General features: G+C 43.5%; 2 protein-coding genes across 7 annotated transcripts; both read right to left on the bottom strand.

The window, feature by feature from the left end:
- Window positions 1–106: 106 nt before the first annotated feature.
- On the bottom strand, window positions 107–6,744 carry LOC105276888 (ribonucleoside-diphosphate reductase large subunit). Of its 4 annotated transcripts, XM_026968178.1 has the most exons (13): window positions 6,481–6,678; window positions 6,071–6,159; window positions 5,813–5,990; window positions 5,373–5,736; window positions 4,973–5,274; window positions 4,713–4,875; window positions 4,227–4,615; window positions 3,957–4,144; window positions 3,573–3,881; window positions 3,303–3,491; window positions 2,830–3,034; window positions 852–963; window positions 107–727 (listed from the first exon to the last, which is right to left on the bottom strand). In XM_026968178.1, the coding sequence occupies exons 1-13, from the start codon at window positions 6,590–6,592 to the stop codon at window positions 649–651; spliced, it is 2,679 nt and encodes an 892-aa protein (XP_026823979.1). In that variant the 5' UTR covers window positions 6,593–6,678; the 3' UTR covers window positions 107–648. The 4 variants fall into 4 exon arrangements, with proteins under 4 accessions (XP_026823979.1, XP_026823978.1, XP_011333180.1 ...); XM_011334878.3 differs by lacking the exons at window positions 107–727; window positions 852–963 and adding an exon at window positions 2,071–2,383 and having other exon boundaries at window positions 2,763–3,034; window positions 6,481–6,744; XM_011334877.3 differs by lacking the exons at window positions 107–727; window positions 852–963 and having other exon boundaries at window positions 2,554–3,034; window positions 6,481–6,744.
- A 104-nt stretch (window positions 6,745–6,848) lies between these two features.
- LOC105276887 (neurofibromin) lies at window positions 6,849–22,983 on the bottom strand. 3 transcript variants are annotated; one of them, XM_011334874.3, is made up of 25 exons: window positions 22,534–22,983; window positions 20,609–20,930; window positions 20,297–20,515; window positions 19,492–20,179; window positions 19,163–19,406; window positions 18,580–18,957; window positions 18,315–18,501; window positions 18,069–18,110; window positions 17,881–17,954; window positions 16,925–17,805; window positions 16,532–16,839; window positions 15,863–16,424; window positions 15,235–15,783; window positions 14,965–15,168; window positions 12,745–14,875; window positions 12,525–12,665; window positions 12,175–12,433; window positions 11,958–12,079; window positions 11,770–11,880; window positions 11,088–11,177; window positions 10,759–10,964; window positions 10,437–10,629; window positions 10,120–10,358; window positions 9,833–10,012; window positions 6,849–9,727 (listed from the first exon to the last, which is right to left on the bottom strand). In XM_011334874.3, exons 1-24 carry the CDS (start codon window positions 22,591–22,593, stop codon window positions 9,916–9,918), a joined length of 8,307 nt encoding a protein of 2,768 aa, XP_011333176.1. In that variant the 5' UTR covers window positions 22,594–22,983; the 3' UTR covers window positions 6,849–9,727; window positions 9,833–9,915. The 3 variants fall into 3 exon arrangements, with proteins under 3 accessions (XP_011333176.1, XP_011333177.1, XP_011333178.1); XM_011334875.3 differs by having other exon boundaries at window positions 11,088–11,150; window positions 22,534–22,593; XM_011334876.3 differs by lacking the exon at window positions 11,088–11,177 and having other exon boundaries at window positions 22,534–22,593.
- Window positions 22,984–23,339: the final 356 nt, after the last annotated feature.

Raw genomic sequence — 23,339 nt, 5'->3', positions numbered from 1 at the left:
TCTCAGTAGGAACTAAAATGATCCTTCTAGTGCATCATGAAGAGTAAAACTATACATTACACATTTGTCATGAGGGTGAAAATGAGAGATTGAAAACTCGTACGTGTATATTGTTAAAATTTGAACAATTTATTACGAGTGTGAGGGAACGATAGCAGGACATGCAGCCCTAAATGGTCGCTCACTCGTTACACATTTAATTACATAATAACATATTAAATAAGTGAAAGTCTGAATTTACAGATTAAAAATTAGTACTACGAGCACATCGTTATTATATTTAATTAATATCCTTATACCTAGAGAAACCAGTCAAACGCGCATTTTCTTTGACTGAATTGAGGTGTAATATCGAGTTTTATACACACTGACTATAACTGTTTCCTTTTTTTCCCGTGAGCAATATGTAAATATGTAAACGAGATAATTGAAGCTAGGTCCTGCGGTCTGTCATGTGGCCAACACGCGTTTGTTGGCCAACGATGGAAAGATTCTCTAACATCAGAAACATGGTGATTCCTTTTCATGTACCTGTGAAACATTCAGCGTTGCAGCTCGCTCTCTTGCAATCGTGAATTTCTTAAACGTAGCCATATATCGGATGACAGTCGTCCTTATCGTAAAAATGTGCACTCCTCCTCCGTTGAATTATCCCGCCGCCTGTTTCGCGTTGTCTCCTTGATCTCCTTGTTTCTTAAGTTGCTTCTCTCTCATTCGTTCCGCGTCGCTGCAAGAATCGCAGATCGCGGTTAAAAATATCGTACGTGCCACTTCGGCAAAATGGTGTTGTGACATTTTGAATTAATTTCTCAATGAAACAGAATTTTTGTTTCGCTTCGCAGAAAGCTTACCGTGCTTTGCGCTGTTCCAGGGAGAGACCTTTGTTACTGTCTTGCTCGGCCGCCGCCTTTTTGACAGTTTTCTTTAAGTTCTTGGCTCGTGCTAGTTCACGTTGATTTCCGCCTGCGGCAAAGTTAAATTTCGACAGTCAAAAACCCGATGTAAATTTTTAAATCTACAATAGTCTAATCGTCTAATTTCGGCGAAACTTGCGCTCGTCAGAGTCGAACGCCGCGTTAGTCGGAAGCGCGCCGTCTGCGCATGCGCAGGCAACTTAAAATCACGTTCCACCGCACTAGTAGGCGGTGACGCACTCGCGAGTGCACGTAAACGTTCGCGTTGTTGCAAAACGCGTTCTAGAATCACCGCGGAACGTTCCACGGAGCCGTCTGCTCCGCGATCGGCAACGCGAAACTGAATTACTCGCGATTACTTTGGAATTTTTATTATTTTTTTTTCCATTCAATATAGCGTTGCCACTTGCTACAAGATGGCGGCAAGTGAGCAGTGAAGTGAGTCACGCCATCAAGCATTCTCCATGCTCCTCGTACTACTCCGTATCTACTGTAGAATCGAACACCGCCTCGGCGACAACGGCCTCAAAATCTGATAAGAGTTCCTTCGAGGTCGACATTCACAGTGTGAACGCGAATTGCCCAACGTAATTTTATGCATCGAGGTTAAAAGTGAAATTTCCGAAAATCAACGCGTGCGTCAAGTAAATACCAAGAGAAAGAGAAAGAAAGAGAGAGAAAGACAGAAAGAGTAATTCAATATTCTTCCTCGATTCCCCAAATCGAAATCCCTCCCCTTTTTCTTCCCGTCCGTGAGACCGTCCAGATTTGCGAGTTCGTGAAAGCTTTTTGTCCGTCGTTATCATCTCTAAAATAATCGACGTTCCCTGCGAGAGCACTCTTCGTGTAACGAACGCTCGTGACAATGTTCCCGAGAAAATTCGGAGCGCGTCGTCGGAGATGCGCATGTTTCCTCGGCGAATTATTCTCGTCGCGACTCGTCGCGTGAGTAACGACGAGCCTCGCGAGCGCCTACGGATTCCTCATCGCTTCGCTGACCCTATTAATTGTTAATGACAATGGTAGCCGCGAAAGTTACGAGTGACTCCTCGTGCGCGCTTCATGACTCTCCCACTCTTCCATTGCATTCGGATTTCGAATCGTCGCAGCACGGAAATACTCCCGACCGTTGCGAGTCTTGGCTTAACTTACGGGTCATGTTTCTCAGTTCTTAATCTCCGATGAGCAAGTACTTTGAAATCCGACCGACGAGTGGGTGCGAGTCGCACGGCCAGACAATGCACGCACACGTCACACTCGGCTCCTGCGGACTAATTTCCAAACCAAAATAAATATGGTTCTGCGTCGTCTCCGTGGCCACTGCGCCGAGTGGCCAGTGATGCCACGTGTCCCTAGCTAGTGACATTCGATGCGCCGCAATTTCCGGAGGTGTCGCATTTATAGATGTCCGTGGATAGAATTACGATGAGCCATCTCGCTCCGATTACTTCAAGTTTTCTTCACATTAACTATGAATTAAAACGTTAATAAAAAACATTCTAGCATTCACTTTTTAATTTCGTTTGATCTTGCTGCGAGCTGCGAAGATGCTCCATAATTAGGAAATAAAACAGCTTATAAAAATTTATCTTCCGCAAGCTTATTCCAAGGGACGAGTACGATTCGGACTTTTGTGGAGTCTTATAAAGAATTTTAGTATTTTATTTGCTCTAAATATACTCTGAGATTTATCAAAATACTCATGTATACGTGCGTCAGTAACAATTAAGTACAGAATATACGTGCAAAAAACTCCTCTCGTCTATAATATAATGTACAGAAATAGAAAACACTTCAAGTATTTTCTTTGACATAAAAACAAAGATATAAAAGTAGCAAAGCGCTCACGAGCTGCACGCCATACAGGCATCCCCGTTCTCACGAGAGCAAGCGAGTATCGCTTCCAAGTTTTTGCTCGCCTGCTGATTTATTTGCTTCCGCCTCTCAGCGGCATTGCTGTCGCCGTTCACGTCTTGCTTGGGCGACTTCGTCGGAGTACTGCCGACGGTGGAAGTATTGGACACCAGATCGCGATTCCGCAGCTTCGACTCGTCCACTGTAAACTGTATAGGGTTTGCGGCTGGCTTTGTTCTCAAATAATACATGCCAGTCTTCAAGCCCTGTAACGTAGAAGTATTTTTTCTAGAGTTTATATTAAATCTAGTGTTCTCTAATAATTTAAAATTTAATAATTTAAAGTGTCTGTTCTATAATTTAATATTAGAAGGATCTTTCCCGCTAAATTTGATTAAAATTATAAATTAAAAAAACTAAAAACTTTAAAATTAAATTAAAAACTCTGTAGATACAATGGTGCACGCGACGATTCTACTGCATCTTTTATTTCAACATTTTCAAATGCAGCAACGATGTTATCATAGAACTTACACTTCTCCAGCCAAAGAAGTGCATTGACGTGAGCTTGTCAGTCGTCGCCTCCGCCATGTGAACGTTCAGCGATTGCGACTGGTCGATGAAAGCGCCTCGATCAGCTGCCATTTCGAGGATTACTCGTTGCGATATCTCCCACACGGTTTTGTACAGCACTTTCAGATCATCGGGTATACGATCGATATTCTGTCAATAATATTCTCCTTAGAATTGTACTACAAACTGATGCGAGGAACAGAAAGAGATGGTTAAAATTGTTATTCTCACTTGGACGGATCCGAAATTCGCGAGGATCTCGTTCTGTATATCTCCGTCCCACAAACCCCTCGCGGTCAAGTCTCGCAGCAGGTGCGGATTGATGATGACGAACTCGCCGGATAAGACGCGTCTCACGTAGATGTTGCTCGTGTACGGCTCGATGGATTCGTTGTTTCCCAAGATCTGCGCCGTCGAGGCCGTCGGCATCGGCGCTATCAGAAGCGAATTTCTCACTCCGTGCTTCGCGATCTTCGCCTTCAAGTCCTCCCAGTTCCACAGGTCTGTCGGTTTAACGTTCCACATGTCGTATTGCAAGATCTAGGAGGAAGACATCGTTGATTACGCAGTGTGAACCAATGTCCCGCGATTATAAAAATATTGCTGCAAACTTACGCCTTTGCTGACTGGGCTACCTTGATACGTCTCGTACGTGCCCTTCTCCGCAGCTAACTCGCAACTGGCTTCCAGGGCGCCGTAGTAAAGCGTCTCGAAGATTTTAATGTTAAGTTCTTTCGCCTCTTTGCTCTCGAACGGATGTCGCATTAGCAGAAACGCATCCGCTAGACCTTGTATTCCGATACCTGAGACGGATGATCATTTTCATATTTTTGATTGTAATGCTAAATAATTTATAATAAAATCATATATTGTTCATAACTTTACCAATAGGTCTGTGCCTTTGATTCGACCGTCTCGTTTCCGGTATCGGGTAAAAATTGACGTCGATCACTTTGTCCAAGTTACGGGTGACAATTTTCGCGACTGTTTTAAGTTTATCGAAATCGAAAGTTTTGTCGTTCGCATTGACGAACATGTTAACAGCGATGGACGCTAGATTGCACACGGCGACTTCGTCAGGGCTGGAATATTCAATAACCTCGGTGCACAGATTACTGCACTTGATCGTGCCCAAGTGCTGGTGATTCGATTTTCCATTGCAGTGATCCTTGTAAAGCATGTACGGCGTTCCGGTCTCTACTTGCGACCTGAGAATGGCGAGCCATATTTCCGTAGCCTTGATTTGCTTCGTGTAACGACTCTCCTTCTCGTACCTGCAAAAAGTGAGACAATGGAAAGTAAAATTTTCGTACAAATTAAATCAGAATCAGGGAAACAGAAAATAGTCCTTTTAGTATGCAAGTGGTGTACCTAGTGTACAACTCCTTAAACTCGTCACCCCAGACATCGGCCAGCCCAGGAGACTCATACGGACACATCAGGCTCCAAACGTCATCACTGTACACGCGCTCCATAAAGAGATCCGGTATCCACAAACCATAGAACAAATCTCTTGCTCGCATGTTTCCGTCCCCTGCGGAAGAGCATTTATTTATTACACCAAAATTAACTCTCCATCCATCGCCTTACATTTCTGACGAAAGAAAAAGGAAGGAGGCTAAAACAATTACCAATATTTCTCTTGAGCTCCAGAAAATCAAAGATATTGGCATGCCACGGCTCTAAATAAATAGCGAACGCGCCCGGTCTCTTATTGCCCCCTTGATCGACGTAAATAGCAATGTCGTTGTACAACTTCAGAATGGAGATCTGGTCGTAGGTTTCCTTGTCGTATCTATCTTCCGCGTTCTTCGCACGGATGCAATGCACATTTAATCCTATTCCACCAGCGTATTTACTGATGAGCGCGCATTTCTTCAGCATGCCATATATACCCTTTACGCTGTCGTTGTTGAGCGTCAAGAGAAAGCAGCTGTAAGTAAACAAATCTTATTAAAATCGTTCAATCATCATAGAAGAGATAATTAATAACGTTATTAAATCAATTAATTATTAATTAATTACAGTTACCTGGACATCTGTTGATTATTGGTACAGGCGTTGAAGAGCGTTGGCGAGGCGTGCGTAAAATATCGTTCGGACAAATAGTTATACGTCTCTATAGCCTTCTCGATATCGTTCTCGTGAATGCCAACGGCCACTCTCATCAGCATTTGTTGCGGCCTTTCTACTATCTTGCCGTTAATCTTTAGCAGGTAACTCGTCTCGAGCGTCTTGAAGCCGATGTAATTATAATTGAAATCTCTGTCGTATATTATAGCAGAATCCAATCTCTCCGCATTGTCCTTGATAATGTTGTAGTAATATTCACTAATCATAGGGGTCGGTTCGTTTGTAATAGGATTCTTTGCGTTATACAGATCATGCATGACCTCTGTGAACCACAACATTGGTATTAAGAATATTATGATGAGAAATAGGTTCAAATATAGGCAAAATATGTATCGTACCACTAAAGCTCTTCTTGGTTTCCTTGTGTAAATTAGACACATCAATTCGTGCCGCTAATATTGCGTAATCAGGATGATTAGTTGCCATAGTGGCCGCAATTTCAGCTGCAAGATTATCCAATGCGACTGTAGTTACTCCAGAATATAAACCACGTATCACTTGAATCGCAACGGCGGACTGCAAATAATAAGTTGTTGCACGTCGCAAACAAATTTGTAACATTAAACATTTTTGTATTTCATGCAAACGATACATACTGGGTCCACGTAATTCATATCTAAATTATAACACTGCTTGGCGATTCTTGATGTAATTTTATCGAAATGAACATCCTCCATGCGCCCATCTAGTGAAAAGAAGGCTTCTTAATTAACTTTGCCTTACATTACATTTTTCATTAAAAACTTTATGATTACTCAGAAACTTGTGCGTATCGTCAAAATAATATTATCACATTAGCAGAAAATTTTCGAAAAATTATTTTCGTCAAAGTCTAAGAATCTTTAGGTTATGAATCATTCAAATCTAATTTCCATTAATACAACGCTCTGTAATAAAATCTAACAATATCATAATTGCATATCATTGATGTATCACAACGAGATTTCGCACTCTGGAACATAAATGTATCGTGTCGAACGCTCGTCGTGGTTAATCTGCAACTTACTGCGCTTGATAACGTGCATCTTCCCGCGCGGGGCATCCTTGCTCGGCGTTTTCAGGGAAAGCTGATTGCTATTCCCTACCGAAAGGTTCTTTATTTCAGTATTAAGACCCATGTCACTGGAAGAACGTCAAGCAGATCCTGCAAGGTAAGGACACGCAAAGACGTGCATCGAGTTTTAGGCGCGAAACGGAAGAACACATGTTTGACATGCGCAATGCAATAATACCGGCATTCAAACAAACCGCTTTCCCTGCGCAGGCAATTCGCATTCAAACGCGCGTTCAGAAGCCTGCTGCGTTTCCTTGGTTCGGTCAAACTTTAACCATCGTGCCGCCAAATCGGGTGGTAATTGACTCCAACATGGGATAGTAGTTTAACAAACAGCGTTTTTAATCTCGTGGACATATTTACATAAAACATTGTCTCTCTGCAGGTCGTAGAAAGGCCAGACAATCACGGTTCGTGAGGAGATTCGATCGAGAGAAAAATAATGCTCGACGTCGATCGCACGGATCGAGTGTCCGCAGAGCTATGGTATTGTACATTTAACTATGCGTATATCACGATCTGCTACATAGACATCCCTTATAGATGTATACTGCACTGCTTGCATATACACATACACACGTACGTGCTCCTCGCTCTCGCACACGTGCACGTAATATCATATCGCACGTCCCGTACTTTAATCGATCGTAGAAAGTATTGTATATCGACGATGGCGAACGTGTTTGGCACGTGTTTCAAACACAGCATAGTAAGAATAGACTGCGCGTTCGGCTGAAAAATTGACAAACTTTAGAAAGAGATAACATGCTTTGCGGGTCGGCATTCTCTCTCTCTTTTTCTGAATGAGAATGAAACCCAAAGCATGTTGTCTCTTTCTAAAGTTTGTACATTTTCTCTACATGGGAAAGGTAGGGAGTCTATTCTTAGTATGTGTATGGTTTCAAAGTGCGCACACATACACACACACAAGATGAGGATTTCGGATTGAAAAGACCGGTAACTTGTTTTTTTTCCATTCGTAGTTGATAAACTACAAAAATGTGCGGGCGTTCCTGTAATTTTCGTTACACATCCGCGACATTCGTACGTACACGCTCACCAAAATCTTTACACGCTAGCACTTGGTATTTACAACTCGCACAAATCGTATAATTACACTCTAGGAATACGAGTATTGCGAGAACACGGAGGATAAAACATGCCGAGCTGATGACGACGGATACGTCATATCCGGATACGTACATATACATACATGTTTAAGCAGCTGTTACGATTACGGCCTATTTCCCCTCAATTATACATAATGATCACTTAATTAATCGCCTTACCTAACGCAGCCTAGGGACGATTTACAGCTTTGGTAAAAGACAACGAGACGCGCGAGTAACGCGACAGCTACGGATACACTTAACAATTCCGCGAACTGCGCGAATGAAATCACCGAATTATCAACGAATCGTTACTTAATACTGGATAAACCATCAATTTAATAGCCGATACATTATATGCACACCTTCTTCCTCGCCGGAAGTCCGCTAGTAAAAATTTAACAAGTATAAAATCGCGCGTGCTACACATGTTTATACAAGAAACATCATAAAAAATTATTTCGAGCCTCCTGACATCAAAATATCACGACTAATGCATACAGACGTTCAACGAAATCAAAGCTCGAAGCTTGATTTGAGTGCGAATTCATCGATTGTTTTTTGTTAAGTACAAGCTCGAAAGAAGCCCTACGTATAAGGAAGCAACGCATCGTGCAGTCCATCGCTTTCCCGTTTCGAACGCATCGTTCCAACAGTCTGCGTTTGCAAAATTGCAGACGATAGAACCAACTTAGAAATTCGCAGCGATTGTACATACAGCTCTTTTTGTAAAACGTACACATAACGTACTATGTACAAACCATGTATCTCTCGCATTCCTAATGGGCACTCTAGTGCCGTTGAGAAGCCGCTGTTCATTCCGCGTATAATCATATACATATACGAGAACAGCATTCACGCTCGCGTCGCAGATCCGCATTCTCAATCTTATATTTGACTTACATTATTTATACATGTTACATTCGCGTATTTATTTATTTACGTATGTTTATCTATATTAACGTATTTATTTATGAAAATAAATAAATGACATGATGAAATAAACGAGGACGCGCGGATAGTACTTGCGATACAAGCAACGCGCGTAGCTTAACGCGATCCTCCCACGAATACGGGATTTACCGGATTTTTACATTCTTCGCGCTCTTCTCCTTTTCCCCTTTCGCTTATTACTAAAACGTCCCGGCGTACGTTACGACATAAAGAAAATAACACTTGGTCTCGCTTTGTACTTTAACAAGTAGTAGACATTATACAGTTATATTGGTGTTTCGCTTAATAGGACTCTACAAATAATTCACCCTGGGGCTTCTAACGCCTTAAGACGAAAGGCGCCGCTGGTCCAGATCATCTTTGCATTGTTGAAACTTACGCGCAACGGCAGACAAGAGGGAGCAACGGTTTCTGCGTAAGAAGTTACCTTGCGCAACCATATTTCCAGCCCGCAGGGGATCAACAGAGGGTGAGTGCTATTAATATGTAGTAATTTATATTTTACAATTGATTGCTCAGAAATAAATCGCGCGATAGATGACGCAACACTCTTTCACGATAAAAGAATGGTGAAGATGTTTATTATTAAGTTTTATTTTTCGTATTCTCTTGTTGATCCCCTACGGGCGTAATAATTCGGGTTCTAATAATTCTATATGTACGTATTGCGATTCTGGATAGTGTCGATCGTTGAAACAACGCGTCATTGCTGCGAAAATATCGAACGTAGAATACTCGTTGCTGGTATGAATCTTTATAAGACTGACTACGCATACCGTAAATTATTTTTCGTCGATTGCTAACCACGTGATGTATACCTAGATCACGCGTTGCAAATCCGATATTTTACGATATACGCAATTCGAGCTTTTTAAATTTTCGTTGTAAATACTGAAATCTTGTTGCTGTACTAACTAAACTCAAACTAAAATAAGGGGTTTTGCACGATTGACAAAAACGAACGTTCTGAAGCTTGAAAATAACGAGTCAAAGCATGTCGCTGATAAAATAAAATTCTACAGAAGTGTAGTTTTCGTTGACTTCCATTTCTGTAGGCTCGTTATCGCGATGTGGACGGCATTGCACTAAGCTGACTGGACACGTTACAACAATGACACGGGATAAACGTATGTGTTCTACATTCAAAGCAAGGAAAGCAAAAGATTAGTAGGTGAAAATATGATTTTTATCATATTCGCGCTACGTTAATTAATTACGTGTATTGTTTGAAATTTACATACCTCATCTGCCGTTGCAACTTTCGAATAGTTCGTCCTTTGCGCGCACTCTTGTCGCATTGTTTGTCAGTGTTATAAATTAATTGCTAAGGTTGCGGATCGCCACTATCACCATCACCATCATTTGTGTCCTCCGTTTGATTCGCATCAACCGAGTCATCTCGTTTACTGTCCATGCTACGACTGAAATATTTATTCCACTCGTTACGTGAAGTTGTGCAACACAAATACACACTTTACGAAGCTAGATAGCGCAAACGCTGTAATTATACAAGCGAGATAAAACTTACTCGACGTGAACGGAGACAGCGTCGATCTCTGATGACGTACGAGAGTGCTCGTGGATTATTCTGATGGTGGATGGCCTTGCTTTTGCAGATCCGACAGAATCCGACTGACAATTGCAAATCATGCGCTTGTCTTTTCCGGCAGCTATCTCTTTGCTGTTGCATTCCGGAACCGTCAACATTTCCACCATCGCCTCCAGGCAGTTCACGAACAATTCGGCATTTTCGGGTGTACTATTGGACTGTAAACATATAAATCGCATTATGGATACTTGAAGCCGAAACTCCCTGAATGGTTACGTAATAAACGCGAAACTTACATTCGTATAAGGTCCCGCGAACCTCCAGAGACCGCGAAAGCCGCAGCTTTGCAAATAATGCTGCAAATGATGTTGCTGATTCGCGTCTTCGCAGGCTATCATATTCTGTATGATGGTTTGAACGGCGTTCAGTATCGCTTGATCGTGACAGGAACACAATACGCTGTTGATCTTTGCATCGAGCAAGTTATGTCTGCAAGAAAACACTTGACTGTTTAGAAAAATTTGAAAACAGAAATGTTCTTCCTAGAAATATCTTTTGAAACACTAATGTGGCTCAAATTAGATGTCCTAAACGAGATGTATCTTGTTTTGCACTTACACGACTGGAAACACCTTTGGAAAAACCGTAGTTGCTTCTGCCAGGTACTCGTAAAGGATTCGCGTTTCGTTCTCGTTGACGGAATACTTCACCAAAGTAGCCAACATAGTCAGTACCAGAGTTTGCGTCGAAAAGTCAGTTAACATTTCCGGATCGAGTAGAACATTATTCTCGTTGCTCAGGCTCACCCTAGCGCTACGATCTGTCTGTGTTCGAGATAAGGAAGAACACGTCAGTTCTCTAATTACCAAAGACACCAAGAAGCGCGCAATGAGTAATCGATGAATGAAAGAAGAACGCAAGAATCGTCTCGTCGAAATGATAAGTACCTGTTGTTCCGTGTGTTCGTCCGTCGACTTGTCTTCCTTCGTGCTCGGTACGCTCAAGGATCGCTGCGATTTAAATAAAAGCCGGCCGTTCTTGTTAGTGACAAGTTGCATGGTGTTTTACACAATCCAGGAGAGGCAGAGACAGGCATGGGCGCATACCGAGAGAATAAATAGGGATGCATGGAGGAGAGAATCAAACAAGATGCTGTGTTATATGATACATAGAGTAAATTTACGAGAGAGAGGGGGGGAGGGAGAGAAGAGACGTGATCAGTATAAACCAAAGATGTGAAATTCTTAATAGATGCACACAAGATACAATATATTGTACGCGTCACGGACATGTGCGTGTACATATGAACACATACATGAAAAATCACAAGTAATGGACACGCTTGATAAGCAGGACAATGTCGCTTGCAAAAGTGAAAAAGTGTTTTAGCAAAAACTTTGTGCGGTGAGAGAAACAAAGCATCAGAGCATAGAGGCAAGTTCAGTATATTTTGTATAAAGAAAGAAATAATTAAATTTCTGAAAACACAAACACCGATACATTCTTATCGAGTTCCACACGGATAAATGAACTATCATACGTTAGAATTGCTATGTTAGAATTATCTCTACAGTAATGATAAAGAATAAAGTGCTGCGCGAGCAATAAATGTAACTGCATAATTTGTACCTGTGCAGATTGCTGTTGTTTTTGTTGTTTCGCTTGAGTGAGCGCTGTCTGGTCCAGCAGATCCCAAGTCTTCTGTCTTCTATTCGTAGGATTAGACGTTCCAGATACATCCTAGCAAATACATATGATAATCTCATTAAAATCTCGCGTATTATATTATAAACATTGCGAATGAGAGAGATACTCACAGTACTGCGCGATGGCAAGGTATCAAAAATTTCCGCACTGCCTGATAGATCGTGCGAGCTTCTGTCGAGGGAATGTCGGACGTGACACCTGTTACGGACCTCTTCCGATACAGCCACCAACGCTGTGGAATAAATATGAAAATAGGATTCATTTAAGATCTTGAGTCTCCAATTAATACTTGCTATTAGCATGCTTCGAACTACTCTATAAACATACCGGTCAAGTAAGGAACACTTTCAGGCGTCACTTCGAATTTATCCTTTTTGGAAGGCTTGGCCACGATCGTCAGTAGCATAGTCAATACCCTGACTGTTCTGGTAACCGTAGTCGGTGTAGGATGCCTGTAGCCTTTCAAGAGATGACCGACTAACGCGAAATGGAAGTTGGATCTAAACGACAAGCCGACAGCGTGATCCAATTGTTTAAATTGGCATTCTAGAGGTTCGCGCGTCGACATCATCACGTGTTCCAATGTCTAAAAATGACAGCAATAATAATTATTTTACATATCGATGAAATAATTGGAAATTGATTAGGTTTCGTAGAAAAATGAGACGTATAGAGACCTTCTCGTCAAAAGTACCCTGTGAGTCGAGCGTATGCAAGTTCTGCTCAAGAAGAGCCAGACCGGATGCGTACAGCGACGCTTCGTCTAATTCGAGCACGGATATGGCAACCCAGAATAAGTACTTATGTATTGGCGATTCCTTAACAAAAGGAAATAATTTATTTAATAGCACCAAGTCGACCATCATGCTTTAAAGTTATTTTCAAACGAGGACTCACAGGTCTCAGAAGAGGCTGCAATCGCGTTAAGCACATAATAATAGCTTCCAAAAGCGTAACGTCGTTAAAACTTTCAAGTGCTTGCACCAGTATCTTCAGTAGCTGCGTCATGTCTTGATCCGTTATGCTCTTACTGATACACCCGAAAACGATAAGCGCCCTCGGTTGTAGAGCCGGATTGAGGCAGAACGCAAAGTTTTTCGCTAACAAAGTCCACGTTTTCAACCAGTCGCAATTCGGAATGTCTCTCATGCAAGTCTCCATGATCTCTAAAAGGGCGTCAGTTATGACTTCCAAGCTGGTCAAATAAAGTTTCTCTCTGTCCTGCGTTCCCGGCACGTTCCGCTCATTGCTGAGCCACTTCTCGCTTGTCATTTTCGTTTCGTTCTCGCCTTTCTCCTTGTCCTTGTCGTTAGACTTTGGATGCTTGTAGAAAGCTGTATCGGCAGCGGACTTCACTTTGCTGATGCCAAAGAGCAAATAAAATTTCGGTAATGAGAATTCTTCGAGACTCATCCGTAGTATCCTGTGTGTATCTTCAGAGAACGAAGGCGAGCTACACGTGCACAACGAGTGAATACTGTTGATCACCAAGCAATGAATGGACGCTCGCATTGTCAAGCTGCCGGAGCACACAAGCAGTGTCACTGTGTGAAAAATGTACGGCAAGTGCTTTCCCACGTCCAGACAGTTGTTGAAGGAAAGCATCAGGAGATACCTTGCCAGAATCGCGATGTCGCTCCACATTATGTGCTGTTCTAACAGAGATGTTGGCGACATGCAAGTCTTGTCCACTATTCGACATACTTTACTGATCAATTTCTTGGCCACTAACTGCACATTGCCAGACGCCAGGGCAACCGCGGTGTCCGCCATGATTTCAGCCATCTGCGAGCCCAAGCCGTATCGCGCGCTTCGTTGCAGGAAAATGTCGAGAACAACGTCTATCAGTTCGGGCAGCATGCCGATGGTGCTCCATATTTTCGCCTGTATGCTCGGATACATCTCAACTTCCTGGACAGTCAGCGTGATCAGGTCGTCCAGGATTTCCGTGACCTGCTTCTGTCGTTTGCCGCCTTCATCGTGCGGCTTGTAAAATCGTACGAGGTTGTTCAACCACGGCGTCATGTACTCCAGGCATAAATGCTTCAGTTCGATGGTCGAGTGCTTGAAGCCCTGCATGCACTCCTTAAGGAATTCAAGTGTGAGATGTGGATCGTTCGCCGCCAAAGTTTCGCTTAGGTGCTTGATGAATATAGTGTTGTTTGACGGTATGCAAATACCGGACGTCTCCAGGAGCTGGCCCTCTATTTTCAGACCGAACGTTGCCGTGAGAGCGCACAGATGATTGTACGCAGCGATCCGAAGATTGGGATTTGGGCTCCCGAGATTCAGTAAGGCCATGTTCAGTAGAGTGCCGGGTACGTCCTTAGGCCTGATCTTCGAGTAAACGGACTTGGAGTCCGACTTCAGCAAGTCCCATCGATTCTTGATGTGCCGTATAGCTTGCACGATACTGTCGCAATCGTTGTGCGCAAAGACCAGCGGTTCGGCTTCGTTGGCGACGTTTATCGTGAACTGACTGTCCTCCGGTAAAGAAACGAACTCTATTTCGGACGCGTAATACACATCGTTCAGGAGAACGTACTGCGACAGCACTTTTGACCTGTCCGCGTAAGTTATCTGTAAAGTCGTCAGTCCCACTTTCACTGACACCTTCATCTCTTTATGAGAGAGTTTTAAAACACCGGTGAAAACCTTCAAGTCCTCGTCGAGGGATAACGTTGTCCCGGGCAACTTCTGTTGCTCAACGTCAATCACATCGTTCAACTTACTTTGACCATCGATGAACACGACTTTTCGACTACCTTTCAACGGCGCCAGGATGCTATCGTGGAACTTTGTGTATTCGCGTGCCCAACTATTACAATTATAGATGTATACCGCGTGCAGATTATCGTAGGCCGCCTTCGGCAGAACGTAAAACCACTTTTGCAAGAGTTCCGTTTTAAACTGATTATCCGAACGTGCATGGGTGAGATCGATCACTACGTCGTAGGAAGAATAGAAAAAGGGCTTTAAAGTGAGAATTACATGATAGATTAGCATATCGCCATCTGTTTCGTTGAATCTGAAAACCGAAAAGTATATATCATTTTAATTTGTCGAATTTGTCAAGAAATGATAAATAGAGAGTATGGAAAATAGAACTTTTGATACCTGAACCTTCGTGCAATGTAATAGAATACTGGATAGCCTTGCTTGCTCGTGCCTGCTTGATAAAAAATATTCATAGTCTGTATATTTTTAAATTCTTCTCTCTCGTGCATATTGTGCTTCATCATGATATCCTCGAAATTGGTCGACGACATTTCCTTGTTCGCCCATCGTGACATGCGAATGAAAGAAGACGAGAAGAATGAGCTGGAATTAAAATATAGCCTTAATTTTTTAGTTACACGACAAGGAAATGTGAATGCGATAACTCACTGAGAATCCACTGGCTTGTACTTGGGTGGGCCAAGGTGCGCTAGCAACGTAGCCATTTTATCGAAAGGTCTTCTCCCGACAGCTTTATGGTCTCTGCTGCTACTGAGGTAGTCCCCGATTTTTTCCTGATGATTCCATAACAGCCTGTGCAAAGCCAAGACATTGGCGTCCGAAACGAACGACAGAGGATGGCTGGTTTGGTCGAGCGTTTCGCAATCCGATGCTATTTGTATGATGAATCGCCGGCCGATCTCGAAGTGACTTCTCACAAAGTCGTTGAAGGGTAACATGTGCTGCTCCTTGCTGAACTCTACGTGATTGGCAATGTTCTGTAGTATTTTCGACATGAGCATGAGACCCCGCTTGACCTGATATGGTACTTGTTTGTTCACGATACCCATTTCCTGGGGCGAGACAATCGCCGGGTTGATGAAACGCAGGAATATCACTGTTCCTACGGCTACAATGTTGTTCTGCGGGGATTGCGGAAATCGTTTGCACAACACTTGATACAAGCAATGACACATCGAACGCAGCTGCGGTGGAAATCTGAAATAGGACAAAGAGTTTGAATTTTAAGCTTATATACTATAAGCAGGTTTTGCGCAAATTACAGTAAATGACTCACTTATCAGCTGACGAAATTATGGCGTCAAACACCTCTTGCGTTAACAAGATCAATTTGCTGCCGTTTTGCTCGATATTTTCGCTAGGATCAATCCTCGCGCTATCTACTTCGAAACTAATCGTTGGCTCGTCCAGCAACGGCTCAATGAGAGGCTCGAGCAGGTTTTGCAAGTAGCTGGCGCCATAAATTTTATAGCAAAAGGACATGATTTTGCTTCCCAGAGTATTGCCACGAAAAAGGGTTTGTATGCAATCAGTTAGCTCAACTTCTCGATACAGCATATTCCACAAGAGGGGCGACAACAAATGCTTCGCATCGAACAGTGTTACAAAAACACGAGCCAGCTCGTCCATTTGATTCGACGTTATTACATTGGCCAGCGCCATGGCGATAGGTAACTCGCCCTTATCGCTAATCATCGTAACAAGTTGAACTAATTGCTCGTATCTATCCGCTAAGGCAGTCTCGGCTAGGGTATCGAATTCCGTTCCTTGTTGAAGGATCTTCGTCAGCACTTCCATAAACGCGGTTCGCGTCTGGAGATCCGCATTGTATCCTAAATCTAAATAAAAAAAAATTTCGATCAATAATAAGCTAATTAATATTTATTAATAATTGTGGAAACAATTAAAATTGCAAGCACATGGAACAATTGATATTCTTACGTACGTATCGAGTGCCTCAAACCGCTGTCTACATTCGCACTGAGCAGATTGCTCATGGCTTGAATGGTAGTGTTGCGCAAGGTAGCTAACTTGTTAGTCGCTAAACTAGACGATTGCCTAGACACGTCATCCGTGTTCTCAGACGACGGCACTTCTTTACAGTGATCTATGAATTTCAAAAAGAGCGTGAAATATTTCGAGAACAGCTCGGATTTCGCTTCCATCAAGTCGGCACGATCGGAATCCTCAGGCTGAAGAGGAAGTCCGCGCAACAGCGCTTCTACTGCCTCCATGCACGCTTGATCTAGATCCCTGCAATAACGTATTCGATGATTGCAATTTTTCATTTCGAATTTTATTAACTTAAACGTGTAAAGTAGTGTGAAACATTCGTTACCCAATGTAAGCTATAATATCGTTGGAAATTCTTGAGAGATTCTCTTTACCAGCTGTACACATTGCCCACTCGGTTAAATATTCGACCAATTTGTTGCGAAATTTCAACTCTTGCCTGAACGCTAGGTCGTCTCGTCTCTTCATCATCGCCTCAACCAGCTGACACAATTTGATTTTAATACAGATCGAGTGCACCGTCATGTCCAAATGCCTGATATATCTGACGATCGCCAGCATCACTCCTTCGATGCTGGTCATACCGAGATATTCCGACGGCTGATCCGTCTTCGAGTCGAGGATGTTCTTCATGATAAATATGCTGTGTTCGATGAACTGCGTGTTCGAGTCCGATATCACCACTCCGCGGGGATCGAAGAACTTCTCCACGATGTTTTTAATCTGATCGAACAGTATCGGATACAAGGCAGGGCTCATCTCGTGCCCCACCAACTCCTTCACGTGTTTTTGAATTTGATTGCCTAGTTTCTCATTATTGCAAATCAACAATCGTAACAGATTGAACACAAACTGCGTTACCGGGCAATATTGCATTTCTTGGCTGGCGTTCGTTAAACCTGAGACAGACTCTTGCTGCTTCGCCGAACCCTTTTTAGGCTCGGGATTGAAGGGCACGCTGCACGGTGGTCTGTTGGGCGAACGGCGCTGCAGGCATACTCCGCCCAAGGAACAAAGAAACCCTGTCATGTTCGCCCACTCGTTAATTTGTTCTTCCACTTCGTGCTCCGAATTCTGATGCGCCGCTTTCCTCTTTCCAGTACTACGGCAAAACGACTCCACTTGTGCGTCCTCGGTTTTGGTTTTGGGATAATTGGACAGCTGCCGCGAGACTGCTTCCCAATTCCTAAATGTCTCTTCCCAAGCCTATTTTACATACGACGCTGTATTAGATACAAGAAAAAACATTTAAGAGCAAGCAATAAGCAGCAGTATACGCACAGGCAGTATACCGTTCACGCAATGTTCTATCTTTCTCAGTAAGGACAATATTCTCTTTTGCAACACGGCACGTCCTGAAATGCAAATATCAAGCAAATTTATTGAGGAAGAAGAAAGAAGAGAACAGCAAAAAAAAGAAAACAAACGATACGATATGACCATAAGATGAAGTAAAGAAAGAGACTCACCCTGATTATACTCCTGATAACATAGCTTACTCTCCCCGTGGGCTGTTACGATAACAAGATCTTTAATACTCTACTACAGACGAATAAGAATTTTATTAATTAAAATATAAAGAAATGGATTTAACGATTCTTATAATGATCTTTTCCGGAAGAACAGAATCTTTTTCTACCTCTGAGTGTTTTTGTAAAATCATAGGTTTTGCATTTAGTAAAGTTAAAGAATTGATTTGAAGGAGTCGAACTCACCGGAGATCAACACGTTTGAAGCCTGCGCCAATTCTAAATACAACTGATAATTTGGAAGCAGGGAAGTCACTGCTACCTCGTCGCTGCCACAAAGAATTTCAGCCTCTTCGCACAGTAGCGCAAAGCAAGACAGGGATACTAAAACAGCTTCCATGTCTATACTCCATAGATATATCAAGCACACGACCTGCATTAAATTTCACGAATTTTAATTGCAATTAACACAGACATAATTTTATAATAATTTAAATATATCAAATAGTACCTCAAGTTTAATATGAGCTTCTTTACTAATCGCGATTTGACTGTCCAAATTCGCGTAATCTTTATATTGAAAAAGAAAGGCATTTCTGCAGCTCAATATCTTGCGAAGCCACTTAAGTATGGTCGTGTAGTTGAAAATCTGATGTTGAATCAATTTCTGCGAGATCGAGAAGACAACTTGCGAGCTAACGTCCCAGAAAGTGACCAGTGGTGCTTCCGGATTCCACGCTTTGACTTTGTCCGGGTGATGCAGCACCAACAAAGCCTCCATCGCCTCGTGGGCAATGTCCGGCATCGTGGGCTGATGGACTAATGAGACGAGTCCATTAATCAGCTCTAACGTGGACTTTTGCATCTCATGACCAGCTGTGCCGTAACTCTGTAAAGTGCTAAATTAATGCAGCTCCTGGGCACTTTATACATGTAACGTTTACGTACGTATTCAATTTAAATTGAAAATGTGCAATTACTTCTCACATAATTTTCTCTCAATCTTTCGTTTCTGATACGCAATCCACACACACACACACACACAAATCGTTTACTCGCGATAATTATTTAATATTGATCTGCAAGCAACATACGTGCAACATCAACATGGGATCCACGTGAATGAGTCGCACCATCACCAGCAACAAGTTCTTCGCGTTGGCCATCTCCTCTTTAGGTTTGAGCGCAAAGTTGTGAATCATGCGTAGAGGCGTATACCATATGTAGCTCTGCGTCACTTTGTTCAGGGTGTCGGTGAACATGTTCCTGAGCTCCGTGCCGTATGAATTTACGAGGCTGATCTCCGGCCACCACGACAATCTCGCCTCCGTAAAGATTCTGAAATATGGCATTGGAATCGATATCAGACTCCCACCGATATGATTCGTACGACTTTCGAAAGAAAAATAATTTCGACACTTGCTTGTACAACGAGCTGACCAGAACGAACTGGTATATCGACGGGTAGTTGACATTCAGACAGAACTTGAAAATTTCGTTGTTGTGCGGATTGATACGGAAGCAGCTGACAAAAAAGTCAATCATCAGATCGACCTCTTGTGCATTGTAACTCTGCCCACGGGAGGATGGTTTCGATGGATTGAAGAGCAGTGTCATCAGATCATCCTGCACCTGCCGCACCAAAATTAAAACTACACTGCTGTTGGATTCCGTGTTGCTGATGTACGTGGCCGCTTTGGTAAGTTTGACGCACGTGACCACCGCGGCCTCGGTCAGCTGTCTACTGGAAGAGCTGCCGTGCATTAGACTTCGCTTCACGCTGTCGATGAAATGTTTCTTCTTGGAGTAACGTGGCGAACCAGGCGGCCCGGTGTCGGCGTTCACGATCTCGTTCAGCACCTTGGGCGAGAGTACCAGCAGCATCATCTGCAACGGCCACACCACCGCGGCGCGACTCTTTTTATCGACGAACGTGTCGAGAAAATCGAACAGCTCCTCGCACAGCTTGCTGAGATCTTCGTTGGGTTGCTTTTGCAGATCGGCAAACTCCTGGGGATAGGTGTCCATCCAATTCCAGATCGCCTTCTCCAGAGAGTTCATGAGAACGAGGTGCGCCGATTTCTTCAGTTGCCGGACTTTCTGTATCGTTTCTGCAACAACGAACAATTGTATCGTGAGTTGCTATTAACAATAGTACTATTTCAACAGTGAGTAGTATTAGGTAATATTATACATCGCTTTATACAATCGCACCACTTAATATTCACCATTCAGCAGCCTGATCAGCCTGTGCACATCAACATTGATGTACTGCATCAACTCGATGTCACTGCAATCCGGATTCTCATCGCCGCTGTTGGAGAGTTCCTGAAGCCTGGCCGATATCCGATTGAAGACCGCATTGAAGAAATTTAGGCTCAGGGCGAACAGCACCTTGCTCGCCAGATCTTTGATCATTTTAGTCTGCGGATTGTCGTACGGTATGCCTGAAAACAATTACAATTATTTAATTGTTTAACAATCGAATTGAACACGTTTAGTATTTTTGCAATCGTAGTCTAATAAGTTATCACGCTCACCTATGAACTGGCATATTTCCCGAAGCAGCAATTTTACGTTCATAGCTTCCTCGAATTTCGTTGTATCCTTCGGTGTGTTCGCCAGGCACTTTTCCAGTGTTTCCAGAACAATAATGATGGACTCTTGTCGATCTTGATCCATGGTGTGGAACGGCCGCTGGCCACTTGTGCTCGGTGTCAGCTCATTGACGCGCTGCAGTATCTTCGTGAGGCCGGATATAACGAGGGAGAAACGGTAGCGCGAGATCTCTATCAAGCATTTCTTGCTCCTCTTGCCGTTCACCTGAGAGTGAGGACTTTCGAGACCGGAACGACACGGCAGCTGCATTCAAACAGATAGACGATCTTGAAGATGAACATGCAACATTACGGATAATGAAATAAGCGCGTATGAACGATCGTCCTCGTTGGACGAACCCATTCATTTCTTGAAGGGACGGTAATTATCGCATTGCGTAAGGTAGGAAGGGCAAGTGTACGGAGGCATTAACGGCGAGCGCGTTAATGTCAAAATAGCGGTGACAAGTCGCCTCGATACCAGGCAAACAACTATTTACGCTCTGGTGCGACGTATAATGCAATCGATGTCGATTTGATTTGCTTTTGTTACCCATGACGGCATCGGAATAGCACCGGCCACCGGGCGACGGATAGTACGATAAGCCGTGCGTGAAGGGAATGCGAGTTTCATTCATGGATATCCGTGAGCAAAGCGCAACGCGCGAATGCGGGATTGGGAACCAGACTCGGTCAATACCGATCGATTGCACGAACAATAAGTGGAATACGGAATAACGAAGGCCCGCGAGGAGGCCGGCGAATCGCTCGAGTACCGATATTTACACTTCGCATCCCCCAATAGATACGTTACTGTATATACACCTTGATTGAGCTGCTCTCACACGGCCAGCTTGACTGCTGGGGGCGGAGGGGGTGAAGGTTACACCACATGAGAGGAGTTGGGGGAGAATGGGCCATCTTTGCAAGAATGCATCTTTTCATGAATGAACGAGGGAAGGAACGATATCTCATTCTCGGTGGTCGTCCACTCTGTCGATACGCACCCGAAACGCACCCCCGTCTAATGTAGTTACAAGTGCCTCATTTTTCTAAGAAAGCGACTCGCACACTCGAGGTTCGAAGCTCATTCAGTTCATGAACTCTGTGAACGGTGTTCAAAAAATTAGTCCAAATCAGTTGATAATGAAGGTACAATGAAGGTGAAGGGAGTGAAGCCTTCAAAGTCGCTTCCGAAGTCTAGTATACGAAAACATAATCGCACGCAGTGTGTTGTGCGTTCTTCGCACATTTGTGGGAAATATCCTAATTTAGCTGTTGCATTTATTACAGTTTCTCGGAACGAGCACCAGGTCGACTCATCAAGACCTTGAATGAATTATACATTTTTTATGCTGTATGTGTGCCTGAAGTATCGTATATTCTCATGCATTCGCGAGAGCAATTTCCAAGTTGAGATTCTACGCGTTCTGCAGAACGGTGACGCTGTCCACGACGATGCAACCGGCTGTCGTAGGTCGCACCCGCACGAGCATCGTCCTTGCAATCGTTGATCCATAAACTTGTAGTACCGCTCGATCACCAGCGCGGAATCTACCCTACGCACCGAGAGAACTCGAAATTCGATACTCGACGAGAGGAAAGAGAGAGGTGCACGAGCACTCGTTGGGCATTCCCTGAGACTGTACTCCAAGTAGAATCCAAGAGGAAGACGCACGAGGAGTCGGAGCTAACACCGTGGATGTGACATTAGAGGAGGTGGCCACACCGGAAGAGGGTAGCGAGGAGAAAGAGAGAGCGAGAGAGAAAGATAGACCGAGAGGGAAGGAGAGGGCGAGCTCGATAGCCAGGAAACAGGCAAGGACAGAGGAAGACCATCGCTTCTCGAAGCATCACCATTCGCGCACCTGATCCTCGAAACGTGCGAGCACCAAGTTCGCCCATTCTCCGGGCTTTTGCGTTCCCATCTCCGTCCGAGATTCACTGACAGGCCGTTACCACGTACCACGAATCGCCAGCTCGCTACGAGCTGTAACTTTACGTCACCATTTATGAACGTCGACTGACCGACCACCACCGTGGATCCGAGAATCGCCCCCGATGGGAGGGGCACTTGCGGTGGTAGGGTACACGGAGATGATCGAGCGGTCGAAATCACCCGCGTGCCCCGTCGACGCACCAATCGCGCGACACGAGCTCAGGAACGGCTCAATCAAAGTCTCTTGTAACGCAAAGTTCTCCGTTTAAAAAAAATCTCCTTCAACTTCTAAAAGCCAAAAGTGTTGAGAAAATATGATGTAGGAATTATCTGGAATAAAGGGGATGCGACAAGAATATTGAGTTTCTATAATTACTCTAAAACCGGCAACGATTTACGTTTTCTTAGATTTTTTTTGTAGTTATGTACTTAATCGATGTTGAGAAAATGATAATTTCCACAATTTTGAACAACATTGCTTTATATAACAATGTGCCGTACAGCTTGCAAAGGGAGACAATCTGGTTTTGCACTGACCTGGTTCGGTCAACGCTGGTGCACGCTCACCCCACTTTGCTACCACGTCATTCATAACTGTGCTACGCGGCCTTGTACCCGGGACAATCGCTTGTACGAAAATTCAATCAGGTTATTGCTATCGCAACGTGAATGTCTACCGATGTGTTCAATCTCGTCTCTGTGGTTTATTAAGAACTTGGCACTTTTGTTAAAAAT

This window comes from Ooceraea biroi, chromosome 3 (assembly GCF_003672135.1).
Source record: "Ooceraea biroi isolate clonal line C1 chromosome 3, Obir_v5.4, whole genome shotgun sequence".
In the NCBI taxonomy this organism is placed as follows: domain Eukaryota; kingdom Metazoa; phylum Arthropoda; class Insecta; order Hymenoptera; family Formicidae; genus Ooceraea; species Ooceraea biroi.
This window is presented reverse-complemented; position numbering and strand designations above follow the sequence as displayed.